The sequence below is a fragment of the Ranitomeya imitator genome, chromosome 1 (genome assembly GCF_032444005.1).
Source record: "Ranitomeya imitator isolate aRanImi1 chromosome 1, aRanImi1.pri, whole genome shotgun sequence".
Taxonomy (NCBI): Eukaryota; Metazoa; Chordata; class Amphibia; order Anura; family Dendrobatidae; genus Ranitomeya; species Ranitomeya imitator.
Window position 1 is genome coordinate 725978862 of NC_091282.1, and position 17951 is coordinate 725996812.

General features: G+C 46.1%; 1 protein-coding gene across 1 annotated transcript in view; it reads left to right on the top strand.

Moving 5' to 3' along the window:
* The window catches only part of LTK (leukocyte receptor tyrosine kinase), a 347686-nt gene that overhangs the window by 314798 nt on the left and 14937 nt on the right, over positions 1–17951 (top strand). Inside the window, exons 22-23 of the mRNA XM_069732538.1 lie at positions 9694–9758; positions 11448–11577. Coding sequence (XP_069588639.1) covers positions 9694–9758; positions 11448–11577 — 195 coding nt within the window. The remainder of the gene's footprint in view (positions 1–9693; positions 9759–11447; positions 11578–17951) is intronic.

Below are 17951 nucleotides of genomic sequence, written 5' to 3' on the forward strand. Positions count from 1 at the left end.
TAGAGCATTCATAAGTTGCTGGACTGCCTCAGCATGTTTAATGGGATGGCCATCTGCTGTCAGGAAAGCTCTGGCTCTCCAGATAGGCCCATAATCGTGTGCAATGCCAAAGGAATACCTGGAATCAGTGTAGATATTTACAGTCTTACCTTCTGCTAGTTTGCACGCTTCTGTGAGCGCCTTGAGCTCTGCTTCTTGTGCAGACATATGAGCTGGCATTGACTCTGCCTTGATTACCTCATGTTCTGAGACCACAGCATATCCAGTACAGAAGCGTCCTTGGGTCATCTTGGTGACGGGATCCATCTACAAAAAGCTCAACATCAACATTAGGTATGGGCACACTAGAGACAGTAGGGAGACCAGCCGTTTCCTGAGACATCAATTCTAGACAATCATGTGGTTTGGAAACCTGATCTGGTTCCTCTCGATCCATTCTAGAAAGAAAAATAGTGTCCTTTTCCATGTCACCTACTCCTCCCCCATTTGGATCCATAGGAACTGGGAGAAGAGTAGCAGGGTTTAGGACAGTGCACCCAGGGCCGGCGTCAGCACCCGGCACAGCGGGCAAATGCCGGGGCCCTGGGGAGAGGGGGGGGCCCACTCATGCTGTCATAGATACAGCTGGGAGAGCAGAGCAGGAGATAACATGCTCTCTCCCCCCACAAAGTCACTGCTGGCTGCGTTCTCTTAACCCCTATGTGCCAGCTCTAACACAAGCATCTTCTCACTCAGTCAGTGCAGCCAGGCAGGCACACATAGGGGTTAACAGAAGGCAGCCAGTGTGACTGTTTGTGGGCGGAGAGAGCACGTTCTCTGCTCTCCCCCCTGGGTGGCTGCAGACAGTGCTGAAGTTTATCAGGCAGATTCCAAGGAGCTCCATCCTACCCATGCCCCAGTGAGTGTTATGGTATCCAGCAGTGGTTGAAGTTGTGGCTCAGTCTGCTGCTGTCTGTCTCCGCTGCCTAAAAATGTGGGTGATGTCTGGAGGAGCAGCTGGTGGGGTGCAGCCTGTAGCCGCCCAGCTCACCCAGAATACATGCATGCTGCACCAAACCTGCACCAGTGGGGTAGGAAGAAGCTTAACCCCTTCCCATCTGTATGAAGGTTATTGCTAAACCTTAAAGATAACAATCCGACCCGCATAAATGGGGTTAACCAGATGCCAGGAGGAAGGGGAGTTGCTGCCATGGATAAATCTGAGCTGTGGGCTGTAGGTTGGGGCCCTGTGGCCCCTGGCTGGTGACTGGAGGGACTCTGCCCAGTGCTGGCATGTGGGTGATTTCTGCTTCGGAGTCTCAGCTTCTCTCCTCCACATCACACTGTGCAGTCACAGCAACATTGGTTGTGTCTGTCCAGGTCCCAGCAGCTGCCACTGCTCCCACCACGGACATGGCATCACTTAACCCTTCCCCTGCAGCAACCGGCAACAAATCCACATTATTCCTTGATTAAATCAGGTTCCAACCCAATAGATGAGCAGACATTTCCTGCTGCCATTAGGGTCCGGGAGGGGGTGACGTTGGCTGCCCTGCTACTCTGTAGTGGGGGGTGACAAGTGTAACATGGGGTAACGATGACCGAGAAATGCACAGGATAATAGTGAGCGCGACAGAGGGCAGTGTATGGTATGGAGCAGTCAGGGGGTGGGCTGCAGGATCCCCCCATACTGTACATGACTGCTCGGGACAGGGAGGCGTTTAATGAGCTTCTAATGACGGGGCACTAATTGGGTCATTAGGGTTTGTGGAAAGGATTCAGCATCAGGTCCCTCATTAATGCCCGAGCAGCCTGTTACTTTGTAGCACAGATCTGTTAGGGCCGCAAAACCAAACAACGTTGTTTATGTAGAAAAGTCTTTGTTTCATAGAAAAACTCAAAACAGAAAAGCACCTCTCCTGTATATATACACTGCACAGCACCTTTCCTCCTGTATATATACACTGCACAGCACCTCTCCTGTATATATACACTGCACAGAGCCTTTCCTCCTGTATATATACACTGCAGAATTTACAATAGCTGTCACTCATGTAAGAAGTGAAATCTGGCATTGTACTATACATTTCTCTGCTGTATCTGTGCATCATAAATCGGGGTATGTGTTAAAGGGGGGGGGCCCACTGAGACTCTTTCGCCCGGGGCCCTCGAAAACCTGGAGCCGGCCCTGAGTGCACCTTTTCAAAGTCACATTAGTAGGCATGAGAATAGCACACTGAAGTCGCAGCTGTCTAGCCATGGACAGGTGGCTAGGTTGTACTTGGTTAACGATACTATGTACATCATGTGGGTTATGGACCGTCAGTGGGTGATCCAAAACAATCTCTGAAGACTTGTGTAGCAACAGCTGGACAGACAACACAGCCCGAACACAGGAGGGACTTCCTCTTGCCACTGTATCCAGGCGGCCGCTGTAATAAGCAACAGGTCTCTGTTTGTCTCCATGAAGCTGAGTCGGCACACCCGTAGCATGTCCTGCATTTTCATGAAGAAAGAGGTTAAAGGGATGGGCATAATTGGGGATGCCCAAAGCTGGAGAGGAAACAATGCATACTTTCAGAGAGTAAAAACAGTCAAGTGCCTCTGGTGTAAGGCAGAAGGGGACAGGTTGCATACAGTTGTATAGAGGTTGCATTAAGATGGAGGCAGAACGAATCCATGGACGACAGTAGGAAGTTAGTCCTAGAAACACACGGAGGCCCTGCACATTCCGTGGGGGCTGCATGTCCATGATAGCCTGTTTTCGCTCAGGGGCGAGGTGCTTTTTCCCTGGAGAGAGACAATGTCCTAAAAACACAACAGTACTTAAGCAAAACTGTAATTTTTGTTTGTATACCTTGCACCCCTGTTCATAAAGAAAAAAAGAGTAAAGAGATCGTGGCCATTTTGCAAAGAGAACGAGAAGGAGCACACAGCAAAAGGTCATCAACATACTGAATGAGAACTACTCCTTTAACATGCCAGCCTTGTAGGACTTGTGCCATGCACTGTGAGAAGATAGTAGGAGAATTCTGGGCTCCTTGTGGTAGGACAGTCCAAGTATACTGCTTATTGTGGAAGGTAAAAGCAAAAAGATACTGGCAATCTGGGTGCAATGGAACACTGTAAAAGGCATTTGCTAAGTCAATCACTGAAAAACAAATCCTATTAACAGGTATGTGTGCCAACAAGGTGTGTGGGTTAGGAACCAAGGGAGCAAGCAGTTCTGTTGCGGCATTGACTGCTCTGAGGTCATGGACCATTCTATAATTCACCGGCTCCCCAGGCCTAACCTTCTTTACAGGATACAGGGGAGTGTTGCAAATGGACTGTGTAGGCACAACAACCCCTGATTCCAGCAATTTTTGTAACTGTGCGTCTATTGCAGCCTCCTGAGCAGCACTCAAAGGGTACTGACGCAATAGGGGCGGTGCTGCCCCTGGTTTCAATTTGACTATTATGGGAGGAACTTTGAGTTTTCCCACATCAGTTTTGCCTTTTGCCCACAGATCAGTGGGGAGTTGATCCAGGGCAGATGCAGTGGGCGGATCACTTTCTGCAGTACTTGCAGCTGCATCCAGGGCCATGATCTTGCAGAGGGTACTGGGTTTAAGTTGAGGGGTCATTGTCACTGTTCCATCATCATGGTAAGTAATAACCGCCTGTAGTTTCCGGAAAACAACAGCACCTAGCAAATTACATTGTCCCCTGGGGGCTACCATTAACTGAGTCAGAATGGTCTTCCTACAAATGGAGAGGGGAATGGGTTCTGTCAGTCCCAAGGTCTCGGTCGGTGCATTGAAAGGTGTGGCCATGACAAAGTCGGTGGTGTCACGGAAGGGTAATGGACAGTCTGAAAGCGTGATAACTGAGTTGTCAGCTCCCGTGTCAACCTGAAAGTCTGCTGTAGTTCCTCCTGGCAGGCTCACCTGTACTGTACAGTTGGGGGTGGGAAGTAGAGTGACTAGAGGACACAGTTGCAGGCTGCCAATTACCTATTCGTCGGTCTGGGGGGTAGCAGGGGTGGGAACCTTATCTGGGTATGGATTTGTGCGACAATCTTTCCTAAAATGTCCTGGTTTCTTACATCCGTAACACAATCTAGGACCCATAGTGGGTCCTCCACTTCTCTGTGAGGGTCCACTCCTCTGGAAAGTGAACCTTAGTCTGCGAGTCCAAACTGACTCCATGTGCAATCTTAGCAAGATCGTCTGGGGGGCAAGATCTCCAATCTGGTCTACTTGCCATCACCTTCTCTCTCACATACTTGTCAATCCCTTGCATATACAGTGGGGCAAAAAAGTATTTAGTCAGTCAGCAATAGTGCAAGTTCCACCACTTAAAAAGATGAGAGGCGTCTGTAATTTACATAATAGGTAGACCTCAACTATGGGAGACAAACTGAGAAAAAAAATCCAGAAAATCACATTGTCTGTTTTTTTTTAACATTTTATTTGCATATTATGGTGGAAAATAAGTATTTGGTCAGAAACAAAATTTCATCTCAATACTTTGTAATATATCCTTTGTTGGCAATGACAGAGGTCAAACGTTTTCTGTAAGTCTTCACAAGGTTGCCACACACTGTTGTTGGTATGTTGGCCCATTCCTCCATGCAGATCTCCTCTAGAGCAGTGATGTTTTTGGCTTTTCGCTTGGCAACACGGACTTTCAACTCCCTCCAAAGGTTTTCTATAGGGTTGAGATCTGGAGACTGGCTAGGCCACTCCAGGACCTTGAAATGCTTCTTACGAAGCCACTCCTTCGTTGCCCTGGCGGTGTGTTTTGGATCATTGTCATGTTGAAAGACCCAGCCACGTTTCATCTTCAATGCCCTTGCTGATGGAAGGAGGTTTGCACTCAAAATCTCACGATACATGGCCCCATTCATTCTTTCATGTACCCGGATCAGTCATCCTGGCCCCTTTGCAGAGAAACAGCCCCAAAGCATGATGTTTCCACCACCATGCTTTACAGTAGGTATGGTGTTTGATGGATGCAACTCAGTATTCTTTTTCCTCCAAACACGACAAGTTGTGTTTCTACCAAACAGTTCCAGTTTGGTTTCATCAGACCATAGGACATTCTCCCAAAACTCCTCTGGATCATCCAAATGCTCTCTAGCAAACTTCAGACGGGCCCGGACATGTACTGGCTTAAGCAGTGGGACACGTCTGGCACTGCAGGATCTGAGTCCATGGTGGCGTAGTGTGTTACTTATGGTAGGCCTTGTTACATTGGTCCTAGCTCTCTGCAGTTCATTCACTAGGTCCCCCCGCGTGGTTCTGGGATTTTTGCTCACCGTTCTTGTGATCATTCTGACCCCACAGGGTGGGATTTTGCGTGGAGCCCCAGATCAAGGGAGATTATCAGTGGTCTTGTATGTCTTCCATTTTCTAATTATTGCTCCCACTGTTGATTTTTTCACTCCAAGCTGGTTGGCTATTGCAGATTCAGTCTTCCCAGCCTGGTGCAGGGCTACAATTTTGTTTCTGGTGTCCTTTGACAGCTCTTTGGTCTTCACCATAGTGGAGTTTGGAGTCAGACTGTTTGAGGGTGTGCACAGGTGTCTTTTTATACTGATAACAAGTTTAAACAGGTGCCATTACTACAGGTAATGAGTGGAGGAAAGAGGAGACTCTTAAAGAAGAAGTTACAGGTCTGTGAGAGCCAGAAATCTTGATTGTTTGTTTCTGACCAAATACTTATTTTCCACCATAATATGCAAAAAAAAAATGATAAAAAAACAGACAATGTGATTTTCTGGATTTTTTTTTCTCAGTTTGTCTCCCATAGTTGAGGTCTATCTATGATGTAAATTACAGACGCCTCTCATCTTTTTAAGTGGTGGAACTTGCACTATTGCTGACTGACTAAATAAATACTTTTTTGCCCCACTGTATGCATGACTTAACAAATGTGTCGCAGTTCTATCATCTTCACCATAACCCATATCAGACCATCGTTGTTGCAACCTGTAGAAATAATCAATGGGGAGCTCCTTCGGGTCCTGTACACAGTCTTCTAAATGTACCGATACTTCCTCCTGTCTAATCTTACAGGCTTTTTTTAGTGCCTCAACAAAGTCAGACCCTGACCTGCCATTGTTAGGTTCTCCGCCTTGGGGACCATTTCCCCCTGGGTACATTTTAAATGTTTCAGCTGTCAGTCGGGTAGAAGGTGCTTCCCCCAGGGCTGAATGCACTAACTGTTGCATGTCCTGTCTGGTTGCCTGGTAAGTGTGCTGTATCACCCCACACTGTCTGGCAAAAGTCATAAGTCGTTGGTTAATGTCTGGCAGCTGTGCAGTCAAAGACATCTGTTCTGTGGGAGACCATGGCTGATACCTACTAGCAACATGGTAAGTCGGAGGTCCACTATCAGCTGCGCCGTCCTCTACTTTGGATCATGTACCACTTGAGACTACTGTCTGTTTCATGGGAAACAGTTTGGGAATACTTGGACACAACGTGTGGGAACTGCTTGGCCGGTGACTGCCGCAACTTACACAATAATCAGCGGTTGGTGGGTTCTGTTGACCACAATGTGGGCAAATCCATTGTTCTGGTCCTGCCTGATTTTCTGTGGGGACATAACTGGGGGCACTGGTGGGGGTGGAGCACATGGAGGTAAGCTGGGAACGATAGCAGCTTTACAGTTCCCATCTAGACATCGGTATACAAGATTATTACCTCAGGTGAATTTTTGCACTCTCTGCTCTTCATAGTGTCGGGAAGCGTCTGCCCACATTCTAGCTTGCCTCAAGAGTTTCTTGTCTTTAAGCCACCCTGTGTGGGTTTTCATGAAGTCATACCATTTACCTGAATCTAATTCCCCTGAGGGGTGGAAGCCTCCTGCCTTCAAGAGCACACTAACCTGCTTCTGGGATTCTTTTCCTTCTTTTCTCTGGACTAATTCTCTAGCACTATGGAACCCTGTACTCTCTTGGTTCCCCATTCTATTGCTAGTATACGTGCAGGCTGAAAACTTATCAGACGGACCTGTCCTCCTCACCTAGAGTAGGCTATGTCCTCCTGCGTTAGTCCTATCCATGCAGGCTGAAAACTTATCAGACGGACCTTTACTTCTCACCTAGAGTAGGCTATGTCCTCCTGCGTTAGTCCTAAACTACAGGTTTACTGTGCTCACAGGTTACTGTATTAGCTTGCTTCCAAGATTGATAACACAGGTATATGAAAAAACAAACCGCAAACACTCCACAAGCACACCACACAAAGATCATGGGGTCAATCATAACAGTGGAGTCATCACTAACCACACAATGAGGATCAATATCTGGGTTCAAGGGTACCTGAGCCGGGCAAGCCCGTGATTTTACCTGATCCTGGTCGACTAGAAGAAGGGGAAAACCCGTCCACAAGTGGAATGACGTAGGCAGAATATAATCAGTAGTCTCACCCCAGCGCTGTGTGATGCCACTAGTCCTGGGAAGTCCCCTGGTCCATTACTGGAGTCGGCCGGGTCTCAGATGAAGCACTCAGGTACCTGTTCGGGTGAATAGTGAATAACAACTTGTTTTTCTGACCTTTTGTAACACACAAAATGGAGGCAAGCAAGATAAAATGGATCCTGCTATAACACCAACCATGTACCGAAGTCTCCTCATTTGCATTTTACTTCAAAGTAATATTTTCAGTCCATGTACTATTAAAATTTTCAGCACTGGCATGATTTCCATAGAGACTAGGTCGCCTATATAACTGTACAGCTAGTGTAATACGCATTTTGGGGAGTGACTGACTCCATGAATTTGTTTGCAGTATTTTTCTTTTACATCCGGCTTTGGAGTTTAGTAGATAATTGGTAGAATCACTAAATCATGAATTTCAGGGATCTTATCATGTCACATGCCCAGACCCCCCTCCAGTCAGACCCTCTCCATGTCACACTTAATTGGCCTGTGTAGAACAAATAACCTTTATTTTGTAGATTGTGAGCCCTCGCGGGCAGGGTCCTCATTCCTCCTGTACCAGTTATGACTTGTATTGTTTAAGATTATTGTACTTGTTTTCATTATGTATACCCCTCCTCACATGTAAAGCGCCATGGAATAAATGGCGCTATAACAATAAATAATAATAATAATAATATTGAGAAGGTCAATGAACTGCACAAGTGACTTCAGCGTTTGTCCAGATAAACATCTGCCTTCCAGTAATGGCTATCAAAGCTTGTTTCCTACTGGCAGAATGAGGGTGTGGATTTACTGAAAAGCAAATTGGGTTAGGATGTGTTCAGTAAAATGTATAAAGCTAATGGTTGTGCCAGTCACTGATAATAAAGAGCTGCTCTGCCGGTCAGGATGTGAGAGGTGAAAATGACTCTAGAGAAGGAAGGTTCATATTCCAGGCCTCCTTATCTTTGGGCCCTGGGGGCCTCCTTATCTTTTTGTCTTGGGTGCCTCCTTATCTGGGTCTTGGATGCCTCCTTATCTTTGGGCCCTGCTTATCTTTTTGTCTTTGGTGCCTCATTATCTGGGTCTTGGGGGCCTCCTTATCTTTGCTTCTTGGGGGCCTCCTTATCTTTGGATGCCGGGGCCTTCTTATCTTGGGGCCTTCTTTATATTTGGGCCCACGAATTCTCTCCTCAGGTCTATCTGTCATTTATCTTTTTAAATCTAGCAGCATTTTCTAGTTGTGCCACTGTTGGCTACCAAGGCATGAGTAGCGTAGACATAACAAAAAAATGGGCCAACAAACGATCAATTGTCAGTCCATTGAACGGTCAATCATCAGAGGTAAAAAGGGCACCTCATATCGCATTGGCCATGTTAGATTTTTTCACCCGATAATGCAACCATCACTCATCGTAAGCCGAGAAAATCCACCATGCCCGATCAGCACTTTGAATGATAAGCAATCTGTGACACAGTGAGCAAACAGGACCTCCAATGTCTGTGTGAACCTTTAATGAAGGAATCCTATGGTCAAAACTGATATATTGTGTTAAGTCTGAACATGACACAGGAATTCCAGGAACACTAAGGAGAAAACCTAGAGTCCTACATACCCCATTGCAGAATTAGATCCCATATCCCTACAATCATTTCAGATCTCAGATGCCTATATTAAAGGGATGATCTCAGATGCCTATAAGGGAACTGGTCACAAGGTTTATGCTTGAGAGCAGCTCGATGTAAGGACAGAGACCCTGATTCCACCGATGTATCACTTAATGTTCTCCTTGCTGTAGTTTTGATAAAATACCTGTTTTATCTGCTGCTGCTCTGCTAGTCTTCTCACTGATGAGCTCTGTATAGCCCCACTCACACCACTGATTGGCTGCCAGCCAGAGGTGTGCGTGGGGTTATACAGAACTCATCAGTGAGAGGAGCAGCAGAGCAGCAGCAGATAAAACAGCAATTTTATCAAAACAACAGCAAGGAGAACAGTAAGTGATACATTGCTGGAATCAATGTCTCTGTCTCTACATGATGCTGCTCTCAGATAGGGAAGCATAAACCTGGTAACAGATTCCCATTAATATAAAATCTAGATCAAAGCCCCTAAATTAATTGCAGACCTCCTATATTAATAAAAGATCCCAGACCTGACCCCATTACAGCTGAATTAAAAGGATAAGTATCTACAAGATCAATACAAAAGATAATAGAAGGTTTTTTTTTGCTGCACCCTTTTAGCCTCTCAATCTAGTAAGATATGGTATACACAGAATATTTTCTTCTTTTTCTAGACTCTGCCAGAAATCTGCTCCGAGCAGGATGAAATGGACTTCCTCATGGAGGCACTGATAATAAGGTATCACACAGCAGCCCTCCTAGTGGACAGGACGTGTGACTGCCTATATTTGGATGTGCCGGTTCTCTTGGGCTCTGTTCACGTGTCCAGTTTTCATCTGTTTGTAATTGGTCCATTATTTAAAAAAATATATATAAATATCCATTACAAACAGAGCATATTTATTTATACACACTTTGGCTTCCATTTTTCATCCGCTTCTGTTTTGTTCGTAGTGGATCCATTTTTATTACAGATGTCTTCGTGTCTTGGGCTTTAGAAAAACAGATCTATTACCGGATGACAGAACTGATGGCCATTCGTTATAAGCCTTTTTTTTTTTATAGACTTCCATGTTAAAAAAAGAAAAAACTGATCCAGTTGGTGTCAATTTTCTGAGCCGGAAAGAAAAGTTGTGCAGACCATTTTTTGATCTGGGCTAAAAATCGGATTGCAGTCAAACATACAGGACATTTCTGCCTCCAATGAAATGAATGGATGATTTGATTTCCGCTTTTTTGTCATCCTAAAATGGATGCAAAAATTGAAATGACCACTGGACATGTGAACAGAGCCTTACAGAAGAACCAGTTTACATGTCCTTCTATAGACTGGGCAGGCAAATGCAGTGGGCCTGAGAGGAGACATATCTTAGGCAATGTGTTACCTAAGGATCTAACTCAGGGGTCCCCAACTCCAGGCCTCGAGGGCCGCCAACAGTGCAGGTTTTCAGGATTTCTTTAGTATTGCATCGGTGGTAATGTGATCATCTGCACAGGTGATGATTCCAACCCCTGTGCAATACTAAGGAAATCCTGAAAACCTGCACTGTTGGCGGCCCTCGAGGCCTGGAGTTGGGGACCACTGATCTAACTCATGTGCACTGAATCTGTGACTTTCCCGCTCTCTTCTTTCTACAGAACCTGATATCATTGCTTCATACTGGATACTGAGCGCCACCTAGTGGCTAAATAACCGCATAACTACTCTGATAATTGAAATTCCACAATGTACATATTTTGCAGAATAAATTGAGGCTTTCAGATGGTTAATGTGGCACAATTGAGGCAAGATGTGTTTTCTTTGAAACTCTCCAGCTTTTTAGAGAGAATATATTTTGACAATCCGGCTAGCGACCACAGCAGGAGACTAGACAAGTCCCCCACCAACTCTGAACGGCTCTTCCCAGCGCCACTCTGGGTGATTGACAGTTGTCTAGCTATGGAAGAGACCTATCAATCATCTGAAGCGGCGCCGGGAAAAATCTTGTCTAGTCTCCTTCTGTGGTCCTTCTTTAAAACAAATAATCTCTGATACGCTGGAGTATTTCAGAGAAAAATTTACCTGGCTCTAATTGTGCCGCCAGGCTCTGATTCATGCTGCCCATGGGTTGGGAGCATGAGTACGATGACAGGTTCCCTTTAACTGCTTTTTAACAGTGAGTGGTCCTGAAATTTGTATTAGGCCATGTTCACACGTTCAGTATTTGGTCAGTATTTTACCTCAGTATTTGTAAGCCAAAACCAGGAGTGGATGATAAATACAGAATTGGTGACGTGTTTCTATTATACTTTACATCAGATTGTTCCGCTCCTGGTCTTGTCTTACAAATACTGAGGTAAAATACTGACCATATACCTAATGTTTAGTCTCATCGTGTCTGTGAAGCAGACCTAACACTCCTGGCTTTCTCCTGTTGTCTGCACACAGTAAATTCAGTCACCAGAATATTGTGCGCTGTATTGGAGTGAGCCTGCAGACTCTGCCGCGCTTCATTCTACTGGAGCTAATGTCTGGCGGAGATATGAAGACCTTCCTCAGGCAAAACCGGCCCCTGGAGGTGAGTGCACACTAACACCGACTTTTGTTTAATCTACCGAAAAATCAGGAATGACACTATAGCATGGTATTGACTGCTTAAAGGGTTATTCAGAAAATAGGGGATACATTAGTAATCACTTGGGATCAACCACTCTCTATGATCCCAAGAATGGGAGAACTAGGATTTGCAGCTCCTTATTTAACAGAGCGGTACGTGTGCCTGCTCGACCTCCTCTCCATTAAATTTTCGATGGGGCTTCCGGAGAAAGCTGAGCGATGCACTCAGCTTGCTACAACAGTCCTATTGACAGAGCTCACTGACACACTTAGGCTTCTTTCACACTTCCGTCTTCCAAATCTGCACAGGATCCGTCAAGACGTTGAAATGACGGATCCTGTGCAGATTGTGGAAAACGGGTGCACTGGACCCGTCGAGGCTATGTGCACCTATTGTGTATGCGTCTTCGCAGCGGTTTTCCGGCTGGACGCGACCAATGAACGCAGCGGGGTTTAACCCCTTAACCACTGCTGATATGCCTTTTAACGGCGGCAGTTAAGGGTACTTAAACCACAGCGCCGTTAATTAACGGCGCTGTGGAAAAAGTGAATAGCGCCCCCCAGAGTTGGATTTTCTCTGGGGTCTCGGTTGCTGGGGGTAGCCGAGACCCCAGAGAATATGATTTGGGTTTTTTTTACCGACCCCCGGGTTGCGATCGCTTTACCGGCGGTCGCAAAAAAAAACAAAAACGCGATTTCCCATTTCATTTCTCTGTCCTCCGATGTGATCGCACATCAGAAGACAGAGAAATGACAGAGAAATGGGGTCCCCGATTGCCCCCCGATACTCACCTGTCTCCCCTGGTGCTCCTCGTGGCTCCCGATGGGCGCCGCCATCTTTTTCCGGCAAAAAAAAACAGTTCTGGTGGGTGCAACTGTTTACCAGCGGTCGCAAAAAAAAAAAAAGGCAATCTGTCATTCTCTGTCCTCTGATGTGATCGCACATCAGAGGACAGAGAAATAGGGAGATTCGGCGACCCTGTTATACTTACCGGTGTCCCTGGATCCTCCTGCGTCCCCTCCTGCCCGCCAGCTTCTATATCGGGAAAGAAAATGGCGGGCGCATGCGCAGTGCACCCGCCATTATCTCCCAGCCGGCAGCTAGAGGAGTTGGGGCTAAAATTAGGGTTAGGGTTGGGGCTAAATTTAGGGTTAGGGTTAGGGCTAGGGTTAGGCTTCTTTCACACTTGCGTCAGTACGGGGCCATCACAATGCATCGGCCCGACGCACGTTGTGAAAATTGTGCACAACGTGGGCAGCGGATGCAGTTTTTCAACACATCCACTGCCCAGTCTATGTCCTGGGGAGGAGGGGGCAGAGTTACGGCCACGCATGCGCGGTTGGAAATGGCGGACGCGGCGTACAAAAAAAAGGTTACATTGAACATTTTTTTTGTGATGACGGTCCGCCAAAACACAACGGATCCAGTGCACGACGGACGCGACGTGTGGCCATCCATCGGCAATACAAGTCTATGGGCAAAAAAGGCATCCTGGGGGCACATTTGCAGGATCCGTTTTTTGTCCAAAACGACGGATGCCACACGGCGCAAGTGTGAAAGTAGCCTTAGGGCTAGGGTTAGGGTTGAGGCTAAAGTTAGGGCTAGGGTTGGGGCTAAATTTAGGGCTAGGGTTGCAGCTAACGTTAGGGCTAGAGTTGGGATTACGGTTAGGGTTGGCATTAGGGTTACGTTTGGGATTAGGGTTAAGTTTGGGATTAGAGTTAAGGTTAGGGTTGGGGTTAGGGGTGTGTTGGATTTAGGGTTTTGATTAGGGTTATGGTTAGGGTTGAGATTAGGGTTGTTTTGGGGTTAGGGTTGTGATTATTCTTAGGGTTGTGATTAGGATTATGGATCGGGTTGGGATTAGGGTTAGGGGTGTGTTGGGGTTAGGGTTGGAGCTAGAATTGGGGGGTTTCCACTGTTTAGGTACATCAGGGGGTCTCCAAACACGACAGACAATTTTGCTCTCAAAAAGTCAAATGGTGCTCCCTCCCTTCTGAGCTCTGCCGTGCGCCCAAACAGTGGTTTACCCCCACATATGGGGTACCAGCATACTCAGGACAAATTGGACAACAACTTTTGGGGTCCAATTTCTCTTGTTACGCTTGTGAAAATAAAAGCTTGGGGGCTAAAAAATCTTTTTTGTGGAAAAAAATATATTTTTTATTTTCACGACTCTGCATTCTAAACTTCTGTGAAGCACTTGGGCATTCAAAGTTCTCACCACACATCTAGATAAGTTCCTTGGGGGGGTCTCGTTTCCAAAATGGAGTCACTTGTGGGGGGTTTCTACTGTTTAGGCACATCAGTGGCTCTCCAAACGCGACATGGCGTCCGATCTCAATTCCAGCCAATTCTACATTGAAAAAGTAAAACGGCACTCATTCTCTTTCAAGCTCTGCGGTGCGCCCAAACAGTGGTTTACCCTCACATATGGGGTATTGATGTACTCAGGAGAAATTGCACAACAACTTTTGTGGTCTAAGTTCTCCTGTTACCCTTGTGAAAAAAAAAATTGGGGGCAAAAAGATCATTTTTGTAGAAAAAATGCGATTTTTTTATTTTCATGGCTCTACGTTATAAACTTCTGTGAAGCACTTGGGGGTTCAAAGTGCTCACCACACATCTAGATAAGTTCCTTAAGGGGTCTAGTTTCCAAAATGGTGTCACTTGTGGGGGGTTTCCACTGTTTAGGCACATCAGGGGCTCTCTAAACGTGACATGGCATCCGATCTCAATTCCAGCCAATTCTGCATTGAAAAAGTCAAACGGCACTCCTTCCCTTCCGAGTTCTGCGGTGCGCCCAAACAGTGGTTTACCCCCACATATGGGGTATCGGCGTATTCAGGAGAAATTGAACAACAAAATTTATGGTTAAATTTCTGTTTTTACACTTGTGAAAATAAAAAAAATGGTTCTGAAGTAAAATGTTTGCAAAAAAAAGTTAAATGTTCATTTTTTCCTTCCACATTGTTTCAGTTCCTGTGAAGCACGTAAAGGGTTAATAAACTTCTTGAATGAGGTTTTGAGCACCTTGAGGGGTGCAGTTTTTAGAATAGTGTCACACTCGGTTATTTTCTATCATATAGACCCCTCAAAATGACTTCAAATGTGATGTGGTCCCTAAAAAAAAAGGTGTTGTAAAAATGAGAAATTGCTGGTCAACTTTTAACCCTTATAACTCCCTAATAAAAAAAAAAATTGTTTCCAAAATTGTGCTGATGTAAAGTAGATATGTGGGAAATGTTATTCATTAACTATTTTGTGTGACATATCTCTCTGATTTAAAGGCATAAAAATACAAAGTTTGAAAATTCAAAAATTTTAAAAATTTTCGCCATATTTCCATTTTTTTCATAAATAATCGCAAGTAATATCGAAGAAATGTTACCACTAACATGAAGTACAATATGTCACGAAAAACAATCTCTGAATCAGCTGGATCTGTTAAAGCGTTCCAGAGTTATAACCTCATAAAGTGACAGTGGTCAGAATTGTAAAAATTGGCTTGGTCATTAAGTACCAAATTGGCTCTGTCACTAAGGGGTTAAATCCCAAGCCAATATTGCTGATTGGTCATGGCCAGACGAGCGTGACCAATTAGTGAAGCATGGTTCAAATCCTGTGCCAATTCGCGGCCAGACTGCGCCTGTCGCCAATTGGTCGCGGGCATCTGGTGAGACCAATCAGCAATGCGGGATTTCCGTTACAGACAAACAGACAGAATTAGACGATTATATAGTAGACTAGATCGTGGCCTGATTCTAACGCATTAGGTATTCTAGAATATGTATAGTAGTATATAGCACAGCCACGTAGTATATAACACAGACAGATATGTAGTATATAGCACAGTCACGTAGTATAGCAGCCACATAGTATATAGCACAGCCCACGTAACACAGACAGCCACGTAGTATATAGCACAGCCACGTAATATATAGCAGCCATGTAATATATAGCAGCCACATAGTATATAGCACAGCCCACGTAATATATAGCACAGCCCACGTAATATATAGCACAGCCCACGCAGTATATAACACAGGCCACGCAGTATATAACACTGCCCATGTAGTATATAGCAGCTAGGCAGTATATAGCACAGCCCGCATAATATATAGTGTAAGAATTCGGAGAAGAACCCAAGAGTGGACCCTCTGGGCAGGCACGGTGGAGACACAGGACTGACGAGATAAGTACGCAGGGCAAGCATGGCGGAGAGACAAGGCAGACAAAGCAGGAACGCAGGGCAGGCACGGCGGAGACACAGGTCTGACAAGGCAAGTACGCAGGTCAGGCACGGCGGAGAGACAGGGCAGACAAGGCTGGAATGCAGGGCAGGCACAGCGGAGACACAGGGCAGACAAGGCAAGAACGCAGGGCAGGCACGGTGGAGAGAAAGGTACTGAGACCGGGGAGCCTAGGACATAGGTACGCTGACGAGAAGTACAGAGAAACCTACAAAGCAAAGGCGTCTTACCTGGGAAGACGCCGGGAAGAAATACCCGATGGGCGCCGCCATGTTGGGGCGGAGCCATTGGGTCGCGACCTCCCAGGAGGCTGTGCGGCGCAGGAAACGCGACTGCGCATGCGCGGAAGAACTGAACGTCGTGACCCAGAGAAGGGAGAAGCAGAGCGGCGCAGGATAGAGCTGCATAGGCAGCGTTAATAGTAAAAAGTTGGTCCGGGATGGGGCGACACACTGGCACTGAGGGGAGTAGGGAGGGTGCACTGACTTGAGGGGAGTAGGGAGGGGGCACTGACTTGAGGAGAGAAGGGAGGGGCCAATTTGCGGCCAGACTAAGCCTGTCACTGATTGGTCGCGGCCTGCCGGCAGCGACCAATCAGCGACGCGGGATTTCCGTTACAGACAGAAAGACAGACAAACAGAAGGAAGTACCTCTTAGACGATTGTATAGATAGATTCCCGATGCGTTAGAATCGGGCCACCATCTAGTATTCATATACACATTGGTGCTTACATTTATGTTTTAACCCATTGGACACACTGCCATTGTTTTTCTCCTGTCTTTATTTTAAGAGTCAAAACTTTATTAGTCATCTATCATTGTATGACAGCTTGTTTTCTACAGGATGACTTATAGTTTTCAAAGACACCATTTATTTTACCATATGATAAACTTAAAAACGGGGAAAACTTTTATTCTCTCCCTCACACACTGTCTGTTATAATAAGGTAATTCAGTACCACAATGGACATAGAGGTCAGAGCACATACAGTGACCTGACAATAATCCAAAAACATAGAACGAGCTCTGAGACGTGGGAACTCTGCTGACCGCAATCCCTAATCCTCTCCAACCACACTAGAGGCAGCCGTGGATTGCGCCTAACGCTCCCTATGCAACTCGGCACAGCCTGAGAAACTAGCTAGCCTGAAGATAGAAAATAAGCCTACCTTGCCTCAGAGAAATACCCCAAAGGAAAAGGCAGCCCCACATATAATGACTGTGAGTTAAGATGAAAAGACAAACGTAGAGATGAAATAGATTTAGCAAAGTGAGGCCCGACTTTCTGAACAGAGCGAGGATAGGAAAGGTAACTTTGCGGTCAACACAAAACCCTACAAAAACCATGCAAAGGGGGCAAAAAGACCCTCCGTACCGAACTAACGGCACGGAGGTACACCCTCTGCGTCCCAGAGCTTCCAGCAAGCAGGAAAAAACAAATAGACAAGCTGGACAGAAAAAAACAGTAAACAAAATAGCAAAGCAGAACTTAGCTATGCAGAGCAGCAGGCCACAGGAACGATCCAGGAGGAAACAGGTCCAATACTAGAACATTGACCGGAGGCCAGGATCAAAGCACTAGGTGGAGTTAAATAGAGCAGCACCTAACGACTTCACCACATCACCTGAGGAAGGAAACTCAGAAGCCGCAGTACCACTTTCCTCCACCAACGGAAGCTCACAGAGAGAATCAGCCGAAGTACCACTTGTGACCACAGGAGGGAGCTCTGCCACAGAATTCACAACAGTACCCCCCCCCCCTTGAGGAGGGGTCACCGAACCCTCACCAGAGCCCCCAGGACGACCAGGATGAGCCATATGAAAGGCACGAACAAGATCAGGAGCATGGACATCAGAGGCAAAGACCCAGGAATTATCTTCCTGAGCATAACCCTTCCACTTAACCAGATACTGGAGTTTCCGTCTTGAAACACGAGAATCCAAAATCTTCTCCACAATATACTCCAACTCCCCCTCCACCAAAACCGGGGCAGGAGGATCAACAGATGGAACCATAGGTGCCACGTATCTCCGCAACAATGACCTATGGAATACGTTATGTATGGAAAAAGAATCTGGAAG